Source organism: Oenanthe melanoleuca, chromosome 12, assembly GCF_029582105.1.
Source record: "Oenanthe melanoleuca isolate GR-GAL-2019-014 chromosome 12, OMel1.0, whole genome shotgun sequence".
NCBI lineage: Eukaryota > Metazoa > Chordata > Aves > Passeriformes > Muscicapidae > Oenanthe > Oenanthe melanoleuca.
The window spans coordinates 10,238,202-10,261,822 of NC_079346.1; the positions used below are offsets into that span (position 1 = coordinate 10,238,202).

General features: G+C 50.6%; 1 protein-coding gene across 2 annotated transcripts in view; it reads right to left on the bottom strand.

Annotated features, from left to right (window-relative positions):
• Positions 1-378: 378 nt before the first annotated feature.
• PLXNA1 (plexin A1) overlaps positions 379-23,621 on the bottom strand; it is a 112,050-nt gene continuing 88,807 nt past the window's right edge. For both annotated transcript variants that reach the window (XM_056501371.1, XM_056501372.1), the window contains exons 22-32: positions 23,309-23,565; positions 19,464-19,530; positions 15,022-15,168; positions 14,024-14,183; positions 13,379-13,482; positions 12,860-12,956; positions 12,012-12,202; positions 11,186-11,355; positions 9,329-9,541; positions 6,213-6,363; positions 379-2,937 (exon numbers count right to left, since the gene is read on the bottom strand). In XM_056501371.1, the coding sequence (XP_056357346.1) occupies positions 2,842-2,937; positions 6,213-6,363; positions 9,329-9,541; positions 11,186-11,355; positions 12,012-12,202; positions 12,860-12,956; positions 13,379-13,482; positions 14,024-14,183; positions 15,022-15,168; positions 19,464-19,530; positions 23,309-23,565 (1,653 nt within the window). In that variant the 3' untranslated portion in view covers positions 379-2,841. The remainder of the gene's footprint in view (positions 2,938-6,212; positions 6,364-9,328; positions 9,542-11,185; positions 11,356-12,011; positions 12,203-12,859; positions 12,957-13,378; positions 13,483-14,023; positions 14,184-15,021; positions 15,169-19,463; positions 19,531-23,308; positions 23,566-23,621) is intronic.

The following is a 23,621-nucleotide window of genomic DNA, read 5'->3' on the forward strand; positions in this document are numbered from 1 at the left end:
AAGACACTCTTACCACTGCAACAGGCAGAACCCACACCAGTCCTGGACAGAGCCCCCAAAGCCATCGCTCCCCTTCCATCACACTGCAGTGACCACCGATGCATTGCTGCCATCCTCCAGGCGATTTCCAGGACCTCCACCAGCACCACGCAGCCAGCAATGCCACAGGGAAGAAGTTTTGCACCAAAGGGAGCAGCAGGCACCCCTCCAGCCCATCACAGCAGCAGTGAATTCTACAAAGGGATCCCAGAGGGTTCTGTCCCACCAGAGCACCCAGGGAGATGCTGGCAGCCAGCAGTGGCCCCAGCACAGGGCACACAGCTGTCCTTTAAGGCTCTCCAAGTATCACATTTGAGATGTGAACCTCTAAAGTCTTCCTTTTTGCTGTTTCTTTTTTTTTTCTTTTGGACGAGAATGTGGCAAATTAATTTCAAATTTAAAAAAAAATAGGTAACAGGTCTAAACAAACCTCTAATATTCAATACTCGTAGTTTCTTTGTTTTATGGGTTTTTTTCTTCTGTTTCTTAAAAAGATCAACTCAGACTAAAATCTAGCACAGTCATGCAACAGCCCACAGCTCTCAGAAATCCAGCGACAGCTCAGGGTTCGTAGGTTTGGGAAACAATTATAAATTCTTTTTTCAAACATAGTTTTGCTGTTGTGGTTGGATTCTTTTGTCATCTTTTTTTCCTTTTTTTTTTAATCAGCATCTTCTCTCCTTTCCCTCCTTATTAAAACAAAACAAAACCAAACAAAATTACAACATAATGAGAGATGTGCAGGCTTCAAACGATTGTTCTGCATGGTGAGAAAGGCTTGGAAGTTCCTTCCAGACCATTTGGTATCCTTTTTCATTTTTTTTTTTGCAATGGTTGTTTGTTTTGTTTTAACTGGCTGCGTAAATTCATCTCATTTTTATATTGGTTCAATTCTCCTTCAGTTAACTATACAGCACCCCACTGGGGCACGAGAATTAGATTGTAACCACATATATATATATACACACTTTTATTATTTTTTTTAATTAAAAACTTCATTATTTCTCCCTCTCCCCCCCTTAACTTGCAATTTAAGGGAATGGACAGAAATCAGCTGGGCTTCTCTCCACTTGGATTTCGACAGCCATCCGCTCCTGGCAGAGTGTGGCCCCACGGTGCCATGGCCTGGGCAGTGACAGGAGTTCTCAGTACAGAAAAGGAAAGGGTTTTGCTCTCTTTTTTTGGAAGTTTTTGGTCACCTGCTGCCATTCAGGGCAGCATTCAGCACCTTTTCATCTCTGGAAAGCACAAACCCACAAGGAACTGACATTTCCAAGGGGGAAGCTGAGGGAGAGACCTCAGGTCTCCAGTGAAGCCCTGTCAGGGCAGAGGCAGCGGAGGGGAGACAGGGTGACAGCAAGGAGAGAAAGGGGGAGAAAGAAGGAAAAGACAGAGAAAGAAAGGTCAGTTTTGGGTGGAAGGTCCTGCACATGTTTGGGCTCCCCAGGTGGAAGAGCAGGTGACAGCCCCATGGCAGCCTGGATCCCAGTCAGGAGTGCAGAGGAGCTGCCTTCCCTTTCCCTGGGGATCTGGTCTCTTCCCCTGCATCAGCACAAAAAAGATGGTGGGGAAAAATAAACATAAAGGGGCTTTGTTAAGGCAGCTCCAGTGCCATAGAACCTGCCACAAAAAGCCAAGCTGGCTCTCCATCAACCCTCCTGACAGCCCACAAGGCCCCACAAGCATCCTCCACCCCACATCATCCCAGGACAGGCAGGAGCAGGCAGCACTGCCCCAACCACCCCACGGCCACCAAACCAGGAAAACAAGGACAAGCTCAACAAAACACCGGCCATCCCTCAGCAACCACCCAGGAAAAGAAAAACCAGCCTTGGGATCTCCCTTCCTCTCTGATTTTGACCTCCAGAACCACTCAGCAGCATTAAAATAACAGCATCTATCCAGCTAACAAAACTCCCAACTTTTTTTTTTTCTTCAATTTTTTTTTTTTGCACTAAACAACATTCAAATAAAACATGGCACAGGACATATTTTAGAAATATCAAAGCTCAGGGATTTCTCCCTTTCCTGCCCACCCCTAAAGCCCCAACCCCATATCTCCCCAGCATCAGTCCTTTAGCTTATCTCTTAAAATCGTTTTTGTTAGTTCATTGCAAAAAATTCAGAATATTTTTTTCCCTTCCCATTTTTGTTATAATTTTTTTTTCCTTTAAATTAAAAATTTTGTCTGTCTCGTGTAAATTGTGCAAATATAGCAGTTAACACTAGTGGCAGAAGGCCAGAGAGAGAGAGAGAGAGAGAAAGGGGAAGAGACAGAAGAAGAGAGAGGAGAAAGAGGAGGAGGAGGAGGAGGAGGAGAGGGGGTGGACAGCTGGGGGGGGAAGGAAGGGAGAGCAAGTCAAGTACAGTAAAAACAGGAGCCCACCCACCCTCCCTTCACCAAAGTAACAACAACATCCGAACGCCCTGCGAGACAGCCGCACTCCCAGCCCTGCTTCCCGCGGGCCGGGGCTGTGCCCGGCAGGGATGCCCAGCAGCTCCACGGGCAGGCGGCCCCTGCTGCTCTGCAGGGTCCCTGCTGATCCCGGTGCCACTGTGGCCGTGGCTCCGGGGTCCTGTCGCCGCCGCCGCCGTCGGCATTTGTGTGTGATTCCGCTGAGCGCGAGGGTTCCGCGTGTCCGTGTCTCCCGCGGGCCTGGCCGCTCCCAGCCCCAAAGTCTTGTGCCCACGCTGGCCACTGGCTGCTCCTTCCTCCATCCGTCCGTCCGTCCATCCCTCCCTCCCTCTGTCCGTCCGTGTCCGTCCGTCCCGCTGCCGGACGCTGGCGCCGCTGCCGCCTTCTCAGCTGCTTAAGGCCATTGTGTCGATCGCCTGCTCCAGCTTGCTCCGCAGCCGCTGCCTCCGCGCCTGCTCGTCCTTCTCCAGCGCGGCCAAAATCTGGGGACAGAGGGCAGCACACAGCGTGAGGAGGTGCCCTGCTAGCCAAAGTGGCTCTTTGATGGCATCAGGACACGGGGACGTGGCCCCAGGGGAAGGATTCTGGTGCCCAACAGGGCCAGAGGGAGTGCAAGGTGAAGGACACCACTGTGAGTGGGGCCATCCACAAACCGAGCCACTGGGACCCGCCTGACACTAACCAGGAGCCAACTTGCACGTGGGGAAATGAAGGACACACAGTCAAACAGAGGGTGAACCCCAAATCCAAGCCAACAACACCTTCCCATCATGTCTGTGACTCCAAGAATCCTGTAACACCTTTGGGAAGCAGGGGTTTTGTTTCAGAGACCACAATCAAACCATGAACTGGTTCCACATGCACAAAAACAGCAAATCACAAGGCTTCAGATGCCACCAGTGCTAAAACCTGTCTCATTTCATCACAACTGAGGGGCAGTGGGGTGTTGGAAGGGGACATCAGATAGATGTACCAGCAAAGCCTGGGAGCCCCCAGTCCTGTTCTAGGGACACACCCACAGACACCCAAGAATCACTTTCCTCCCTTGAAATCCTTTCTCTAAACAAGCTGCTGGTAAGGATGACAGACTGCAGGCTGGAGGGACAGTCCCCTGCCCCAGTCTAGATGTGACTATGCCCCCTTAGCTGGGGAAGGACTGGAAGCAGCAGGAAGATAGAGGATGAGACTCAGAGTGGGGAAAAGGGAGTAACAAAGTGTAAAACAAAGGGGCAATTGCCCTCCCAGCAGCCAGGAGTCTCATCTCACTAACATCATGCCAGCAGAGCAGAAAAGCTGATTTAAAAAAACAAACCTGACAGAAATCTCATCTCCTCGGGTGAGCTAGTTGAGAGAGCAAATTTTTTGCAATTATATATCAGGGCATCCGTCAAAGGGGACTTGATTAACCATTTCATTGGCTGCGTAATTGGAAACCAACTGTTGTATAATTAATAGACTTACTAGGAGGCAGGCAAAGTCCATCAGGAGCCCTACAGGTAACTTCTTAATGGGGAATCAGCTCCCTTTGATTAAGAGCTGCTGCAGCGCTGGCAAGTTGTTGAGAGGCAGGCAGAGCATGCTGAGGAGCATCCACCACACTGCCACAACCAGCCTCTGGTGGGGCAGGACCAGGCTGCCCCTGTCTTCTGGGGCAGCAAGAGATGTCTGAGGGGGAATCACCTCCCAAAAGAGAAGGGAAAGCTACATCTGGGCACTGGTGTCAGCTCCCGAGGAGGGGAAAAATCACCAGCAAGAGCTGGAAACATCTGATTTACCTCCCCTGGCAGCAACAACCCAGGGCAGCAGCTGGACTGGCAAGAACTCTCACATTCTGCCACAAAACTGCTACTGGGGACACTCCCCCCCATCCATCTCCACAGATGCTCTCAGCCCTCATGCTACACACAGAGTAAAACACCTGTAGTGACACTCACACTGCCTGAAAGATGCCTGAGCTGGAAACAAATGAGATTGGTCAGAGAAGTGAAGGGAAGCCTATTCCCCCTACCTGCCTCCTCTGCCTCTCCCAACCAGACAGCTGTATATCTTGGAATGCTGAGGTATCAAATGATTCCCAAATTGCCCATGCATTTATTTACTCCTCTCTTATCTCAGCCTTATGGAAACAATGCAGTCAAAGGAAACCTGTGCTGGGTGTAGGGAGACACAGGTTTGTCACCTGCTGTAAGGAGCAAGGACCACTGATTACCAAGATGCAAGTACCCAAATGAAAATTAATTATGATTTTCATTCACAGCCAATGACAGCATATTATTGCACTGAACAACAGGAAAAATTATTCTCTCCCATTTTGCATGAAAGAGGGTGCAATCGGGCTGCATATAATTGTGCTTAATGAATGAAAACAAACAAAGGGAACAGCTGCGATTTATTAATCCCATTACAAATAATAAAAAGTTCCTGAGAGCTGAGAACACACTTGTGATGCTCAGAGAGTGGGCAACAGCAAGACACTCAACAGATGTCAGGCTGCTGTTAGCAGGCAAGAAGAGGACCTGTGCTCCTAAAGAGCAGCTCATTTATGCCACGGGCTCCTCTCACATGGCCCCCTCCATGCTCTCACCCAGAGCTTGGAGGATTTATTTAAGGTTTGTGGGACTTTTAGCCAGACCACAGCAAATCTAGATCTTCCAGACTGCTCCACTTTCACTCTCACGGTAGCCACAGAGCTGTGTACAAACTGTAAAACCCCAAAACCCCTTCATGGCCAGCCCTATACCGTGTATACAGTGGCCTCTGGGATGTGCCATCCAAAATCATCTAAGGACTGGCATAGAGATCCCACCAGCATGGTCATCAGTACATGGCCATCAGCTGTATGCTGACCACCACACAACATCTTCCCAAGAACCAGGAAAGCCAGGATCTCCTCTTCCCTCCTGTAAAGCATTGAGTTCCACAGGATATTGGCCACCACAATCCCAGTGCTGACCTTAAACCCAGGAGCCAGGTCTGCTACAATCTGCCCATGGACCCCTTAAATTCACATCTCAAAGAGGCACTGGGAGAAGCCCTTTGGGATTGCTGCATGGAATATCAGGCACCCCATTTCTTCTCCTGGCTCTGAGTGGGAAAATGTTCTGGTCACCTAAATTAGCCACCATTCAAATATAGTCATCAAACCCCTTTATTGGGACAATAAAACCTGTACTATCATGTTATGTGTATAGACCTATATTTTACTATAGTTACATATTTTATTGCTTTAATAAGATGTAGGCTGTGGATTTGAACAGAATTGTGAGAAATTAATTTGTGTAAATTACAACAGAGGAGTTCTTAACCATCCTTACTGACATTCACAAAACAAGCACTGGAGAGGCCACCATATCTTCTAACATCCCTGGGGAGAGGAGCCAAACACCACCTGTACAGTTTCACAACATTGGTACCACCACGGTGTGGGACTGGTGGCAGTGGATAGGGGAAGCATGCTGAGATAATGCTGGGAACTCTGCAGCCTCATGGAGCTCATGTGCCAAATGTATTAAAAAATAGGTGTTTCCCACATTACTCACTGCAGAAAATATGAGGAATGAGCACTGCCCACTCCAGCTCCTGACTTCATGCCTCCCAAACCTTTCCTTCTCCACCAGCCCAAGCATAGACATGGAATATGTTACTATTCCACACTTCACTGTGTGTTTTTCTATAGGAAAAAGCAGGGGACTGCAGAAACAAGGACAAAAGGACACAGGAGGCAGCTCAGGCCTGAGTGTGCCTCAGCACATCTTACCTCATCCTTGTACTTGGTGATGTAGGAGTAGATCTCGTGCAGGGCGCTCATGCTGTTGAACTGGCTGAGGTGTAACCGCGACTGCTCCGCCAGGTAGGCGCTCATGTCCTGGTCACTGATGGCTGGCATTTTAGCTATATCTGCATAATATCTGCCAGGGGGAACAGGAAACAGGTCACTAACAGGGACAGGCAGGAAGGGATGGGGCCCTGCCACGATGCTCACTGAGAACAGCCACTGGAAAGGCAAGTGAAGAGCATCTGTCCCCCAAGCAGTGACATCCACCCACCCATTCTAACACTGCTCACCAAGAGCTCTCTGAGCACTCCATGGAGCAGTCAGCACCATTAGGAATGTGGTCCTGATGGGACAGTACCCAGCTCAGCGCAATTCTGCTCACCATGCTGGGAAGCCAAGCAATGATGCTCTAAGGGATTTTCCACCCTCTCCTAAAGTACACTTTTTTTGTCCTTCCCATCCCATTGGCATGTTTTGCCACCAAACCACATGCACCAGGACCCTCCACACCGGCAGAAACACACCAGGTTTTGCTACCACTCTCCTAAGGTCACCATGGCCCTAAAGCCAACAATGCCCCTTTGCATTCAATAAAATACTTGAGGTGTGAACACATGACAAGGTGACAACCTGCCCCTGCAGTGATACATGTGCTGTGGTAGTGGAAAAACAGAATATCCAACAGGATGTTCATCACAACCCTAAGAGGACAAAGCTGCAGCATCCCGTTACAGCAGGAGAGTTACACCAAGCAGACACACCAGTGGATTTTTTGGAAATCAGAGGTGTGTCCACAGGCCTTGTTTTAAAAGAAGCCCTGCCCACAGCAAACAAGCTGTGGCTGCTCTCCGGAGAGCAGTATGGCCAGCATTTCCACCTGGAAATACAGAGTGCTAGCCTCTCTCAGGTTTGCTCTGCTCCTCATGACTCCTCACTCAGTAAAGTTTCTGGTACAGTGATTAGCATCATTAGTGTCATCAGCTGAACGCTGAGATGGAACACTGCTGAAGCACTTGGATAGGAGCAGATGGCAGCAAGACCACTTGAGAAGATGAATATGAGGATCCACTCCATCCCACTGCACTGAACTCAGCTAGTGATAAACTACTTTATCACTAAAAGCTGGGCAGTTTTTACAAAGATGCTCATTCATACCAAGAAAATGATGCAAGAGAGTTTTTGGATTCTGCTGGGAGAGCAATGGTCTGAGGTGAGGACCTCTGACTAAACCAGGCATCTCCTATACCCCCTAGAGAGATCACCCCAGAGTGACATTTCCTAAAGCAGCAGTTTCACATTCCAAGTGTTATCATGACACATAGGATGGGAAGAAACCATCATTTATCAATACAAGTGGCTCACACGGACCAAGATTCCAGTCACACCATCCATTTCCAGGGGACACCTGTGACCCAGCAGTAGTCCCCTTGGGTTTCCCCAGGTTTCCCACTTCCTAAGCCTTTCCCTGTGCTATTCCTGCCTCAGATTGGCAGGATGCCCTTTTTTCAGCTGGTGCCTGAGCCACAGCAGCAGACAGACCTGCTGTTGGGACTGGCAGTCCCACTCAGCCACCCCCGCACCACTCCCATCCGTCCTCTGCAAAGCTTTGTGACTATAACTGTGCCAAAAACCAGAAATGCTGATTAGGCCACAAATCCCTGCAGTAGAGGAACAGCAGCAGACACAGTCACCCCCTGCACAGGACATCTCTGGCCCCTGCTCACCTGCCTCTGGGATCATACTGGAGGTAAGCAATGGCAGGAACATCTGTTGCCACTGAGATCTCCCACCTCCTCCCCAGGGACACAGAATGTCTAGACCAATGTTTAACTCTGAAATGGTTTTATACCTTTTTTCTTCCAGGCACATACACAGAGCTGAATATTTTTGTCATAGAAATGGCAAGGTCAGAGAAATTCACCTTATGGAGCTTGTGATGTTCCTACGGGACCCCACTCCAAAGCCCCATCCAGCCCCACAAAAGAACTTCCTCCTATTACCATGCAGCTCATCTCTCATCCCAGGCATCGTATTTCAGGGGCACCTTTCCTTCTATCCAAGCCCTACCTTCCTCCAGGGATGATGCCTGTCTTTGTACTCGCCTGCAGAACAGCAGGCATGCCAACGGTGCAACAAAAATATCTGTGTACAGCCCAGTACCCCAGGATGACTTTGGATACAAAGTTCCATCCTTACAAACTAGAGAATATGACATTTACTGTTGCCTGCACATACCTCATTTAGTTCAGCCTGTATTTCGTCAGGATGCTGAAAAAGGGCCCTCAGTTAAGACAAAGCATCATCTTTAGCCCAGCACATCATCACAAAGAAAAAGTTGCATCAGCAACCTGAAATCTGCCATTTTTTAAGTTTTATGGAGTTCCACTTCTCAAAATGGCAACACTTTAACTGTAGCTCTGTTTGGAGGGCTTTCTCTCTAAAGGATTTCTCTTCTAGGTTTCTCTCTAAAAGGATAAAGCTAAACACAGCATTATGCCAGAGTGCATCAATTTGCAATCAGTCTCATTCAAACCTTGAACCTTAAACACTACATTAATTCAGTGGGACAGAGGGACATCTCTCCTCAGCTAACAGGGAAGGTGGAGGGTGTTGGAAGGTGTCAGGGGACCTGCTCCTCAGCACATATACAGCAGCCTGAGCACTGGGAAATGATAATTTTCAAGCATTTCAGCAAAACCTGCATGTATTGTTGTGGAACAAAAAAGGCACTTCTCTAGTCCAAGGCTGAGTTCTTGCTGCTCTTCAAAAGCAATCAAGCAGGGAGCTAGCAATTCCCTAGTACAGACCAAGTTTTTACAACAGAAGACATCAGACAACCTAATAGTGGAGGTTGCTTTTAGCACCCCTTAAGCAAGCCATAAACGGCTCTTCAAAACAGTCTTTGCAAACTCATTCCAGGAGACAATCATGGGAAAGCATCATCCCCAAACAAGAGCATCACCTTCTGTGAGCATCAGTACAGTCCTGCTTCAGTCAGCTGCCAAGAGAAGCTCTCCCAACAGCCCACATCCCCACTCCACAAGCATCCACTGCAAGTCCCCCGGGCAGAGCAAGCTACTATTGCCAAGCCTACTCACCTTTCTACCCAGCTCTTGTAGTTGGGGATGTCCTTGGCGTACAGTAGTTTGTTGGAGGGAGAGTCCTTTCCTAGCTTGTGCTCAGAAGTTGAGCAGGAGTCCATGAATGTCTGAGCCACCACGGATAGGCAGGCATCAGTAATACTGTTCTTGTGAATGTCGAACACAAACTGGGGGTTCTTAATCACATTCACCCAAAAACGTAGAGGTAGACTGAGGGATGAAGGAAACAGGAGTCAGCACCTGAGCCACACCCTGCAGGGCAGCTGGCACACACATGCATCTCCAGCTGTGGAGAAGGAGCTTCCCATGACCCAGAATTGGGGAGGTTGCTTTTCCCAGCATTCCAGGGATGCAAACATCCTGGATAAATGGCCATTCCACCCTGCCCACCCCAAAAAGCAGTTCTCAGTCAAGAAATTCCTCAGCACTGCCAGCATCTCCAAAGGCAAACCAGGGCAGTGCAGATCTGTGGTTTCTCCAAGGATCCACTCACACTGAAAAGACCTTGCTGAGCCCGTGGGTCAAACCAGACACGGTCCCTTTCTCTTAATAGTCCCTTTGAAGTGTGGCATTTCACACATCTCCTGTGTCAGAGGAGGGACTTAGCTGGACTCCTCAAGGGACTCATTAGCGCATTTAACACCAGAGGAAAATTTAGGTGGCCTCAGATGCTGCAAATAAAGCTCTCAGCTGTAGAGACAGCAGGTCTCCTGGCAAACCAGTCTCCTGACTGGTTGTTTGCTGCATACTGACACGTGCCACCCTCCATGGCTGCACTTCCCAATCCTGCTGCCCCTCTCCTCTCCCAGGAGCGCCTCAGAGCCTCCCCCACCAGAAATCCTCCTCCCTCTGTCATCTCCCAGCACCTACACTCAATGAATGCTTTTATCTTAAACAAAACACACTTTGTTCCCCAGGACTTTCCTAATGAGGGTACTGGGTGCATATACATATTTCATTTGTGAAGGGAATGGCCTGGAGAAATTAGCTCCACACGTCGAATTAGCGCCCAGAGATAAGCACAGGCATTAGTATGCAAGAGCCTTCGTGCCCAGCCCCTGAAGAGTGGAGCTTTTTCCTCCCTTGCCTTTCACTCCTTCTTTTAATATAGGAAGCTGAGTTATAAATCAGTTCCAAGCACTTCCACGCTCTCACATCTCCATTTAAAAATGTTTCTTTTCCTGCCCTGCTAATTGCAAACAGTTACTGAACTACACAAAAGCGATTTGGCTGCCATTTAACAAATGCCAGGCACGGGGAACATACGTACCCGTCTCCAGCCACAGCAAAATCAGAGAGATGGAATCAGTGAGGCAGCAGAAGTGAAAGATGCCAAAGGGGGCTGAGGAGCCAACACCTGCCCCAGCACAGCACCAGGAGGTGTCAGGAGCTGCCCCACCCCGGTGTTCAGCCAGCAACAGCAGAGCAGGGGCTGGCTCTGCAAGGGCAGCACACAGATCTGTGCTGACTGCGTCAGGGCACGGCTGAGTGGCAGCCAGGAGTGTGGAAACACCTTGAGGACAGCAGAGATGAGAATTGGGGCTGGCATCCCTGGAGGAGCCCGGGGGATGCAGAGCCAAGGTGAGATGGGAACTGCAGTGGCCCTAAGCGACTGCAGCCATCAGGGGGAGCGTGGTGCTCGGGATCCGGGGAAGGGCTGAGCGAACACTGCATTCCTGGGATTTTTTCTGCCAAGGAAGGCATGCAAGGGATTTACCCACACCCCAAATACAGAGATATGGGCCCCTCTTGTCCTGGATCATTTCCAGGTACATATTTCTGCTCCCTGTGGGAGGGCTTGGAAGCTGTGATGTTGTTAGCCCACCCCTCCAGCCCACTGTCCTTCTCCATTACCAGTTACTCTTCCAGGTGTGCCTGACATCATAATCATTGATCTGATGCTTATCAGCTTGTTCATCCAGGAAATCAAACATGTATTTGATGGCGAGGGGCAGTGCACTCCCACGGTGAGCTGTGCTAAAGATGGTCTCAAACAGGTCATCCACAAATTTCTGCAGGGTGCCCTGGGGAGGAGAGAGAAAAGGGCTGCTCAGCAACACCCTGGGCCAGCACAGAGGTGAGTCTAACTAATTGTCAGCCTCTAAGCCAATTTCACTTCTATTCCTACACCTGAAAGAGCAGCCCAGTATAGTCTGTGCAACCCTACTGGTTCTCAGTGGTTTATACTGGGAAACAGACACTGCAGTGATGAGGTATCTCCTTCACTGTATGATCTGGCATGCTAAAAGTATACAAAGAAAAAAAAGAAAGTGTTGTATGTGCTGAGGGAAGTGGAATATGCTGCAGTACCAAATGCCTGGAGTAATCACCCTTCCCACATCACCAGTTTTGCAGTTTTATCCCAAACACCAAAGAGGCACCTAACCCAGGAAATCTCTGCTTTGCAGACCAGCAGCTGCTCAAGGATACAGAGAACAGTAACAACACCAAAAGGTACAAAAAGCAAATAGGAAAATCCACTCAGGGGATATACACCAATTTCAACACACAAACCCTTCACCTCCAGCTCAGACAAGAGACCAAAGGAGGATCTCTTCCTGTGCTAGAGCCAGGGACTAACAAAAAAGCAGCGTTTACCACTTTTGGACAGCACAAGTCACTCCCCTTCCCCACTCAGATTCCAAAAGCCAGGCACCAGCCCTGGGTCCCTGGGCCATACCTTGGTGGCCAGCAGACGGGTCAGGTAGATCTCCGAGACCATCTTGCTGCCGCGGTCGCCCTCCCGCTGGTCCATGTGGTCGTGGTTCTTCACCAGGTGCCAGAGCTTGGTGCCGCTCTCCAGGTCGGGGGTGATCATGGGGGTCCGTGAGCGCAGGCTGTCGGGGCTGCTGGCTGTCCTCAGCATGCTCTCTGCAAGCACAGGGGAGGCTCCCACCTGCTGCTGCTGCCTCACCACCAGCCCCAGCACTCCCCTTCCCTCACAGGAGCTTTGGGACTCAGCCTCTGCAGCCATAATTTGGAGCTCTGCTTTGACCATCCTCACAGCCTGCTGGGCCAGTGCAAGCCTGGCTGATGTACAGGGGCCAGGACAACCATGGAAGGAATTCTGCAGAGCCTGTCCTGCTCCCAGCACATAGTGCCAGGATCACAGATGCTTTCTGTGCCAGTCTGAACTGATCACACCATTCCCTTCCAAACCAAGGCTGAAGTACACCTGCCAGCACGTTTGTGGGAGTCTTCAACTCTGCTCTTTTAAGTGCTAAGTGCCTCTGCGCTTATTTTAATTAGATTTCAGGGGAATAAAAGGGAAAGGATCCCTTAAGAGCAGCCATTTAACATTTGCCTTTTTCCCTTGAGTCCAACACACTGCAAAGAAAGATGGCTCTGAGGGCACCTGCTCCCTCTCCAACACTAGAATAAATAGCATTGTGCCGGAGAGCTAGGAGTTTGGAGGACTTTGTTCACATGAGCTACAGTTAGAGTCACTTGCCCTGTGCCTTGGTCCACATGCCCAGCCCAGTGCCACCTCCCCTGCCAGCCCAGAAGAGGATGCCCATGTGCACTCACCATATCTGCTGAGGGACTTGGTGAAGGTGGAGGAGTTGGAGATGTTGTATGCTGAGTTCTGCTTGGGCACCAGGGCTACTGAAGAGCCATCTGTCACCTGCAGGCAGAAATGGGCTGAGCAGGCTGCCACAAAAGAGAGGCACAGGAGGAACAGCCCCAGCATGGGATAAACCAGCCCCAGAGGGATGCAGTGACACTGCCACCACCCCAGGGACATCATCTCCAGCAAAGGAGCCTGACATATCTCTGTGACAGCTGGGGGAAGGGGCAGAACAGGAACACGCCAGAAAGCTCAGCATGAAAATGGCAGAGTAAGGTCAGAGTGGGAAACAGCCTCTATAAGCCCTGGAAATACCCATTTAAAAGGACCATAACATGAGGTGCAGGAAGGAAAGTGACTGCAGAGCTCCTGGCCATGGCCTGGAGAGCTGAGCCCAGGCCCTGACCAAGCTGAGGAAAGATGCTCAAGCCCAAAGCAGCTGGTGACTGCTCCATGTTCTCCATCATGGACTGCCTTACCTGGTAGTGGGCCAGGGTGTTCAGCCTCTTCCAGTCATTGTCAATCTTTGTGGTGACATCCTCATCCTGCAGTATGATGCGGGCCATCCTGCCCTGCCGCCACTCTGTCCCCAGGAGAGAGAAGGGCTCGTGGTTAGCAGGCAACAGGAGCACAAAGCTAGGGCAAGGCTATGAGCACAGTCCCAAGGCATCAGCTTAAGAGGCCTCCCACCCCTCTCTGAGCCCCAGGGCTGATGACTGTCAATGTGTTGGACAAATCCAAGTACTCAGGGAAAGACAGCATCAGTTTGACTCTGGTGAATGTTACCTTTGCTCCTCTCCATTCCTCCATCCCTCCTTTGAGAACAGGACTATTAACACTGCTCTCAGCTATTGCTGGCCTCCTTGGATCTCAAGACACCTCAAGCCTGCAATTCAGACCTCAGAAAAGCCAAGGGGGGCTCTTCCCCCCACCCTCTTTACTGGCAGGATTCCACACTCTTGTGCCAGGGCTCCCCACACACAGTCAGCCAAAAGTGGGCTGAACAAGCACGAATGTGCTTCTGTAGGATATGCTGATTTTCCTGCCCTGCCCAGATTTGTTGGCACTTCTGCTCTCAGTCACATCCCTGTTGCCCAGAGGGAAGTGCTTGGCCTCTCCCTTACCCAGGTCCATGTCTCCAGCTTTGGGTCGCTGGGAATAGGGCACACCCTTGTAGACAGCATCCAGCAGCTTCTCCTTCACCTGGGTGATGGTGTCGCAGTTCAGCACCTTGACAGGGATCTCTGGGGCATTCTCATTCTCAGGGTTCACACAGTTGAGGGTCTGCACAGGGACAGAAAGGTCGAGTGAGAGGCTGTGACACACTGGCTGCAAAGGCAGGTCCAAGGACACAAGGCTACAGCTGTCTACAGGACGTGTCTTCTCACCTCCTGAGCTGCTGTGGGGCTGTAGCCACATGGCACGTTCCTGCTCCTCCTTCCCCACCTCTACCTGCCACTCTCAAACCTCCAATTCCCAGAAAGGAAGCACAGTGTCAGTGAAGGAATCCTGGGCCAGCAAACCATGCCCAGTGTACCAAAGCCTGTTGAGAATGAGCAATGCCCAGGCACACTGCACTCCCCTCCCAAACCAACCCTGTGGACACTGAGCTGCAGGTGAAGAACCAGCTGCAGGCTCAGCCAGGGGAAGGGTCTGGCTTATCATTTAGCTGGACAGAGGACATGGCTCAGAAGAAAGACATCTCTCCATCTCGTACAGTAACCTCAAAGCCCTAACTTTGATCTCCACTAAATATGAGCTATGGGCTGGTCATATTATATTATATTATGATTATTATCTATATTAGCACAAGCTCAACAGCATCTCTCACCCAAACCTGCCATTGCCAGGGGTTTGCTTGAAAGCATATGGAACAGGATTCAGTTCATGCTTGGCTTCCTTGGGCCCATGGCAATAGCAAACCTTGCCAAGGAAAGGCCCTGTTTCTGAGCTTGTCTGAGATGGGCCCCACTCAGGGTAAGAGGCACCCCAGGAATGCTGGAGAGAACAGAGAAAACTCTCTCTCTAAGAGTATTTTGTGTGCCTCCAAGATCTTGTTAAATAGCTGGATCTGGCAGTTGTGGCAGGCACCAGTGCCACTGAGGCTTCTGCTTGCACTAACCAGCATTTTGTAGTCGATCTGCTGCCGGATGAGCTTGTCCTCACTGAGGGAGTAGCGAGCCTCTCCTGTGATGGCATCAATGGGTCCCTTCTCCATCTGCTGCTTGATGGCACAGTAGAGCATGAAGAGTGGTTCCCCAGCACATTCCTGTGGGACAGGGGGATGGAGGGGAGGAGAGAGAGGAGTTAGAAGGTGCCAGGCATCACCTTTGCCTTTCAAGAACCACCACCATGTCAGAAGTCTCCTGCAGCATCAATCTCCACACAGCATTAAAAGAGTCTCCATCCCTTGCTAAGATGGCAGGAAGGGAATCCATGGTAAAATTCATCCTGTGAAGGAACTCACTCTCTCCTCCCAAGCCCACTGGAAGTTGTTCGTCTGTCAACCTGTAGGCTCAGATTCCCAGAGCTTCCAGACACTTCTGGGTGAATTCTGCTAATTCTGCAAGCCAAAGTTGAGCTAAAAAGGGTAAATTCAGTCTACTGAAGGGCAGATTGAATCTGGGGACCTTGAGCATGGGATACAGCCTGTCTTTTGAGGTGCTCCAGATAAGAGAAGCACCTGAGAACTGGAGAGGGCATGCTGCAGTGGGACAGCCTGGGGACTCTTGCCCAGACATCATGATGCAGTTCTGACATCTGCCAGGAGCCCAGTCTCACATGAGAAAAGGTCAAAGGAGGTTTCTCCAAATAACAGCTGGGCACAGCCAGCCAGACCCACCGGAAATAAGAAACAAGCAAGCAACCCATAGACAATCCTACTCTGAATCTCCAGGTGATGGAGGGGACCAGGCAATGAGGTTTCCTGCAGTTAAACCACTTGCCACCTCCACATCTCCACTGCCAAAGCCTTGTAGTCAGAGCCAGCTTTAGCTACCAGACAGAGCCACATCTCTGTGGCATAAGCATCTATCTCACAAGAGAAAGGGAAAGAAAAATTGGACCAGACATTTCCCCCTAAAACATGCTGGATGCTAGATTCAGAAATACTAAAGGACCTGCCAAGGTTGGAAGCACCAACCAGCCTGGAGCCAGGATTTGGCATAGTGGGACTGGGAGTGGATACTCATTCATAACCCAGGGCCCAAACATGTCCCTTGAGATGCATCCCAATGAGTCCTTCCAGATACAGGCATTAGCCCTAAGGGAGAAAAAAGAGTACAATGGGAACAGAGAGGATGGAGAGAAGTCCCAGCAGATTTTACCCCACTAGCCTCATCCCTCCCTCCGGCCACCTCACAAATAAATTGTGCTTTGGTGCAAAGTGTGGCTGCTCTCCCTGTCACCATATGCTGTTAGCATCTCGTTAGCATCTGCGGTAATTAAAGAGACAGCTGCTAACGAGCAGGAACAGGCATACATCATCCCCAGACCTTCCGACAACATGCCTGTCTTTGAAATTATGTTTCATTTGCAAACTTGGCTTCATTAAGTCAGCTTGGAAAAGTGAGAGACCCAAGTGGGTGCTAGGCTGCACATCACCGGCTGCCTGGCAAGGCGAGGCTGGCTGCAGAGTGGTGAGAGCCCAGGGCACCCCAAGCTACCCCTCTGGGTCTGGTGGAAAGACATAAGTTGCCTTTTTTGGTTGCTTGCAAAAATTCCAAGTCTGTGGAAGTGGTATGGATGGAGCAGGACTCTTGCTTCCATCTGCCATGGTTGCTACAGTCCCAGCCCACAGTTTTCTCCCCTTCAGTAAGGCATGGAGGCTGTCCCTGCATCTGCAGCTCTGCACCCACCTCTAGGGATTCACACCAAGAGGGGTGGGCTCTGTCTTTCCTGCACTGGCTTCTCTGTCCGTTCCTAGTGTGGATCCCACCCTTAAAATACAACACCTCACTCCCAGCCTCACTGTCCCCACTGGCTCTTGAAGCCCAGGGCCAAGGTGCTGCTGTGGGTCACAGCTCACTGAGACAATGCAGATGAGGATGGTTTAGGGGTCATCTTTGACTGAGACCAACAGAATGAACAGGGACCAAAGAAATCACATCTGGGCAGTTGACCTGAGATGAACTCCATCAGGTGAAGTACAGAAGGAGACCACTGAGATGTGGCCAGGTGGTCCCTCAGATTCATGAAGGGCACCCTGTCCCCTAAATATGACTGTGCCCACCCTGCCAGCCCTAATGCAGTTTGCTCACTGCTGGGAGAAGCTTTGACTCTTCCAGACTGAGGGGAGCTTTGGGGCTCTCCATGGGAGCTGAGGTGGAGGAGGGCAGCTGCAGACACCCTGTGCATGCCCATGTTGATATGTTGGGAGCAGGCTGAGACAAGCCAGCTAATTCCCAAACTGTCTTACTTACTAGATCTAGCTCATCAGGCACCTAATATTGTGCATTTTTCAGCACTTGTCTCGATTTATCCATCTCCCTTTCCCTGAGGTGTCTCATTAAGAGTCTGATAAATGCTACTACAGGGTCCTCCTGAAAGCACCAGCCCTTGCTGGCTCCCGACGCTGCTGCCCTGGGCACGAGGAGCTGTCCTGTGCCTGTCCCCATCCCTCACCCCAGTGTGTCTTGCCCTGCTCAGGGCAGCTTTGCTGAGAGCGGATCCAGAAGCTGGGCACCTGGCTGTCTGCCTCATTTACATGCACAATTACTGCAGTTTGGGGCACTTCCCCTGCTGCCAAGTGTCTGCTGTGATACTCTACATGGCCTTCTCCTGCTTTTGCTGCCACCTGTGATCCTCACTGTCCAGAGACAGGTGAGAACAGCCTCGTGGGTTATTGTTATAAAGAGGCTTTTCCCTGGTTCCACCATCCTCACACCTCTCAGCTGCTACTCTTATCCTCAGACCTGCTCTACAACTGGTAACGTGCCCAGAAGCCTCTCTGAAGGGGGACAGGTGCAGGACATTGGTGGTGCATGAGCTAATCCAAAGTGGCTTCTGAACGTGGCCAGTCCAGCCAGGGACAGGTCAAGGGTGTCAGGTCACACACACACAAATACAGTGTCCCCAAACACTGCTGTGGGTGTTTGTAGGCTGAGCACTGCACTTTGCTCAGCCAAAGCACGACCTTGGTCACTTCATGGAGCCTCGAAGGAGTTTGTCCACAAGAAGAGCTACTCCTGCCTGTCCCATCAAGTTCACAGAGCCCAAAGAGCCTTCTGCCAGTGCTCTACCTGATCCCACTGGGCACTGCTGATGAAAAAGTGCCCTGCTGGACAAAGCCCTGGCACAAAGGGGTGGTGGGAGATTTGATATCTCCCTATGGCCAGCACAGCTCTTCTCCCCTCCCACCCTTGGCAAGCAATCTCCAGCATGCTAGATAGATTTTTATAGATACAGGCTATTCCTCGACAGAGGCAAAAAGCCAAGTGCATGTAAGTGATATTATAAATCACCTCTCGTTGACGATCACTTGAGTTCTGCTGAGACTCCTGCTCACTCTCATCTCTTGGCTGGAAGTAGTTCAAACCCTCTTTGTCTTAATGAGGGATGAAATCCCAGAAAAACAGCTGTGTGCCACCCAGTCTCATTGCATTGACACCAGGCAGGATCCCAAAAAACAGCCCTGCTGCCTGACAAACCAGCAGCAGGATCACAGGTGTCGTTCACCCATCACAGTCATCCCAAAGTTGCAGCAGGACTGAGCCTCGGGTCCACATGCTGGAGCTGCTGCTGTGTAATCTGCATGGAAACTGGTGCAACTCTAGCAGGTGGAAGCACAGCTGGTGATGGAATAAATATTTTCAATATGGGTAGATGCACCAGTGGTAATAACAGAGCTTACACTGTGGCATCCTCTTCTGCTACCCCAATGAAACTTGAAACAGGTGAATTCAAGCTAAAAGGCTCTGCTGCCTCATGCAGGTGCAGTGGAGAGCTCTGTCCCTGGCTGTCAATAAGCCCCTCAAGGCATCCATCCCTACCAGGGTATCTTGGGAAGGGGAAGCAGCAGCAGAAGTGGAGATGCCTGCAGGAAACAATTCTCTGACCACAGAACTTCAGTGTTGGAGAGATGAAGGAAAAGCACTGGCATTACATGAAGAGTGCAGCTCACCAAACTACAACTCAAAGAGGCAGCCCCAGTCACAGCCCCAGTCACAGCCATGCCTACCGAAGGATCAGCTCTCAGGGCTTTTTCCTCCTGAGTTACACAAGCAAAGGCAAGAAGAGAGGAATGGGGACCACTCCAAGACTCAGCTGAGTTGCTTCAGATTTATCTTTCCTCAGGGTACCATTGTTAAAATCTCAAACCCACTATGCATTAAGCAATCCCAATCTGGATTTCATTTCCCAATCTCAGCTTTTTCCCAAAAAGGAGACCAGAATCACATCTCAGAAAACCAGGATGGAAACAGAGATCTGGAAGCAATCTCTGCTCTGGGAGGGAGCATCAGTGCTCAGGAGCATGTCAGCCTGGGCTTTGGGTAGCATGCTACCTGACCCAGTGAGGAACCACCTCCCTGGACACATGGGGTTGCCATCCCTTCCCAAACTCACCTTCAGAAACTTGTACAGCAGAAATGTGAACCAATTTGTCAGCATCTTCTCTGCCACTGACTCCGTTCTGTAGGGAAGGAAGAGAGCAAAGCCATCAGCAGAGAATATTAAAGGTCTCTGATCTCACCCGCTGCCACCTCGCCCTTAGACTGCAGCTAAATTATTTTTGGCTATAAAAGGCTTCATCTGGAAAGGAGGCTCAAAGCAAGGGGCACAAGGGGACACACAAGCTCTGCTGGAAGCCTGCCCATCAGCAGCCCTCCAGGAGAGAAATGCAAATTGGTCTCCAGGGTACTTGGAGAACTGCAACAAGTCAAGCTCAGCTTTGTCCCATTGGGAGTCTCACCAGGGGATGAGAAGCTTTCTGCTTCTCCCTGGTACCTTCTGCTCCTATGAACTTTGTTTCTTCTCTAGTGTCCCAAGGGACCCAGGCAACTCTCTCTACAGGAGGATTGTATGAGGCACCTAAGCCAAGGACAATGTCCCCAAACCTGACTCAAGCTCCCCAGTTAAGGTACAACCTGAAAGAAGGGCTGAGGTTGCAAGGCAAAGACAGACCAAGCTAGAAGCCCCTTTCCCCACCTGGGAGCTGCTGCTGCCTTCTGGTCCTGCAGTGCACTCAGTACTGCCACTGCCCTGATGCAGGCCACCACTACTGGTGACATGGGATTCCCTGAAACAGCCCTTGATCTCTAAAGCATCACAGTCCAGGGCCCATAGTAAAACAAGAGGACACTGATCACCAGTCCACTGGTACATGGCCTTGGTTAAAGCCACAATCAGATTTAAGTCTGGAAACTTTGACCCAAATATGCTTTTGATCAAACTTATCCTCACTACTAATTCAGCTGAAAACAAGGGAATTAAAGAAGGAGAGAGCAAGAGCATTGTTTGGAAACTTAACCTGTTTTCCATGTACTTTTGGAACACAGACACTGTGCCAGGCTTGGAATTTAACTCTTCATGCCTGCATGGTAAAGTTTAGGGTTGCTGTGTCTCCTTGCAGTGGGGTGGGAATGCAGGAGCTCCTAAGTGTACAATGCAGCACCCACTTGAAATTTAAAAATGGAGCCATGCCTCTCAGTTTTTGGATATGCTGTTAAAGAAAGCAGACAAAGCTGCCTTGAGAAAGCCTATATATTACCCCTAGTTTCCTAAAGTACAGTTCAAACCCAAATTGTGCTCCAAAGCAGCTTAGCAGAGAAGGTCTGGGGAGTTTCCTGTGTCTGCTGGGGACCATGCACAAAAGGGAGAGCAGGATCCTTCAGGATGGATGTGAAACATGGTGGGTCCAAATAGAATGAGGGACCTTGGGGTGCAGGTACTGCAGCCAGGATGTGCCACACCAGCAGACAGAGGGACATGGAGGGAGCTGAGGGTGACCAGACCCTGGTGCAGCCCTACAGGTGCAGCTTAACATGCCTGTCTCTACCATACCTTATCTCTCTGCCATAAGATTAAAACTCCCCTTGACTTGTCCATTATTTTTAACATGGCCTTCACTCCTTCTAAAATCTTCAGCTTATCCACCCATTAATTATCAGATCAGCCACTTGCAAATGCAAAAGGTTCTGAAAGCACAGGCAATACTAATAACCTCAGGAACATGGCTGCATTCCTCTTGCACCAGGGAGACAAATATAAATGGTTGACTCAAGAAACAAAATCCAAAAGGAAACAAAATGTTAGAGCCACCAGAAGGAGTCCCACTGCCCAATTCCATGCACTGCCCAACTGCAAGGCCATGCCCAGCAGATGGGCCAGGAGCAACTCCCAAAGACCAGATGGCTGTGGCAGGAAATCCACTTTCCCAGAGTTTATTCAAGCTGACTTGGTGTCATATGGTCCCTTCCAAAGGACCAAGGACTTTTCTCTTGTGCTAATGGGGCTCAGCATTTTGCCCTCCCTGGAATAGCAAAGCCCTCCTTAAAGGGAGCCCTTGGGGAAGGGAAGGCTTCTTTCCCCCACCAGGAAAGAATAGTCCACCACAGGGAACAAAAAAAGGGACAAGGAAAGGGACATGGAGAGAAAGCCAAGGGAGAAGTGGACTGCAGCTATTCAGCAGACATCCTCCCTGGCCCTAGAAAGGGCCTGACAAGCCCATAATGCTTATCTGAAGTGCCACCACTCAGGCTCTGGTGGATGTTTGTCTTTATCCATGATAGAGCCAGATGCCACAGCAATGGGGGGATTATCCAACAGCCAAATAAATAAGTAACAGCTCTCCCCAGTTAGATCAATGCTAATCCAGTTGCCCTGGGCAGTAAGCACACTCTCACACCCAACAGCAAGGCTAATCAAACAGATAGAGAAGCAGCTCTCAGCACCACTCGCTCTGCACCGTGGCTTCAAAAACAGGGTCTCTTTGTTAAATACCACTCAGGGAGGCACAAGCAAGGTGCTGGCCAGGGGACTTATCCCTGTCCTAACTGCAATGGCCCTCCAGCACTGTTGCTGGGGACTGGCAGTCTTTGGGCACTGGTGCAGGCTGCATTCTGCTCCTGTGCTGCTGCCACGGCTCAGTCACTGCTGCTGGCCTCATGATGCCTTTTATTTATATTTTATTGATTTACTTCAGAAGCTGGAAATGCATTCTAAATATTTCAGTGAAACCTGGTGTTATGGAGGAACGATCGGAAGAGAAGAGCATAAGAATGCAGTGAGGGGAGAGGGATAGGGAACAGCACTTGGCATCTCCAAGACCCAGCCCACTCCCAGCCAGCCATCATCTGCACAACACACCCCCTCTGACACACTGCTAATGAGATGCTTTGAGACATTAAGGGCACCCTTGTAACGTGATAAATGAAGAGAGAGTACGAAAGCAACGTGCCTAACAAGATGGGCAACACAGATTTAACTGGGACCAGCTCACATCTGGGTCTTCTCCAGGTGTTTTCCCAGGGCCAAGCATAGAAGTCCAGTCTGTCCATGCCATGAACATCTTTGAAAGATGCCCTGGGTTTCTTGAGCCTTTCTGGTGACATGCCAGCCCTGTGCCTCTCAGCCATCCTTGCATCTCTGCCAAAGGCTGGTGGCACCAGGCTGCTGGATGTGGGGATGGGGAGGCACCACATGGCGTGCAAAGGGAGAAGATGGCACAGAGGGCCTCGAGCTGAACCAGCGGAGCTTATTAATAGTTTTTGTTCAGGACTTGGTGTATCTTTCAATATTCATCAGCCCGTGATGAAGGAGAGCTCAGAGCTATCGTTAAATATTGATGGGGCAGCAGACTCACGGCAGGGCTTGGCAGGCTGCCTCCTGCTTGCACTTCCCCCGGCCCCGGCGAGACTCCCAGCCTGCAGAGATCTGAGTGACTTTCCCAGGAAAACCCCCGTGTGACTGGCAGGGGGGTGAGCCCTGAGGAGACAGTGGGGAAAGGAGGACTCCTGTCTGCTGCCAGCCCTCGGAGGCACCCACGCAGCCACAGGCAAAGCAAGAGCTGTCCCACATGCCAAGAAATGTCACCTTCCCTTCTCCAGGTGACCTACAGCAACACACCACAGTGCCTGACACTAGCATGTACCACACCTGCACCAGCCTGAACAGCTGGCAAGCACCTTGCTCTCTCCTTCCCAGGCAGCATGAGACCACACAGCCAAACTGGAGTGAGAACATCTCACGGGCGCTCCTGACTTGGCTGGGACCAGCTAGTCCCACATTCTTCTCATACTCGCACACAGACAAGCAAGGAAATGCTTGATCACAGACTCAGTGGCCCCTCTGCCACAGCCAACACCAAAGCCATCACTGGTGGCACCCCCAAAGGACACCAGCTCGTGTCACTGCACTCAGGAGTGCCTGGGCGCTGTCCCACAGCTCCAGCCTCTCAGGGGGACACTCACCTCCGCAGAAGCAGCTTGGGGTGGTTCTTGCTCTCCAAGTTCTTCTCAATGAGGTCGGAGAGGAGCTGTTTGAGCACCCCTGTGGCATACTCCATCTCTCCCTGCAGGGCTGTCATGATGAGCGAGGCCACGTTGCCGCGGTCCCGCATGGAGAAGCTCCGCTGGGCCTCCAGCGTACGGATGAAGGTCAGCAAGAAGTGCTTCTTGTTCAGGAGCTGGCCAAAGAGGGTCAAGGACTTCTCCACATTAGCCTGGACCTGCAAGGATAGAGCAAAGCTGAGAGACAGGCATGATGGGGAGGGTGACAAAAAGG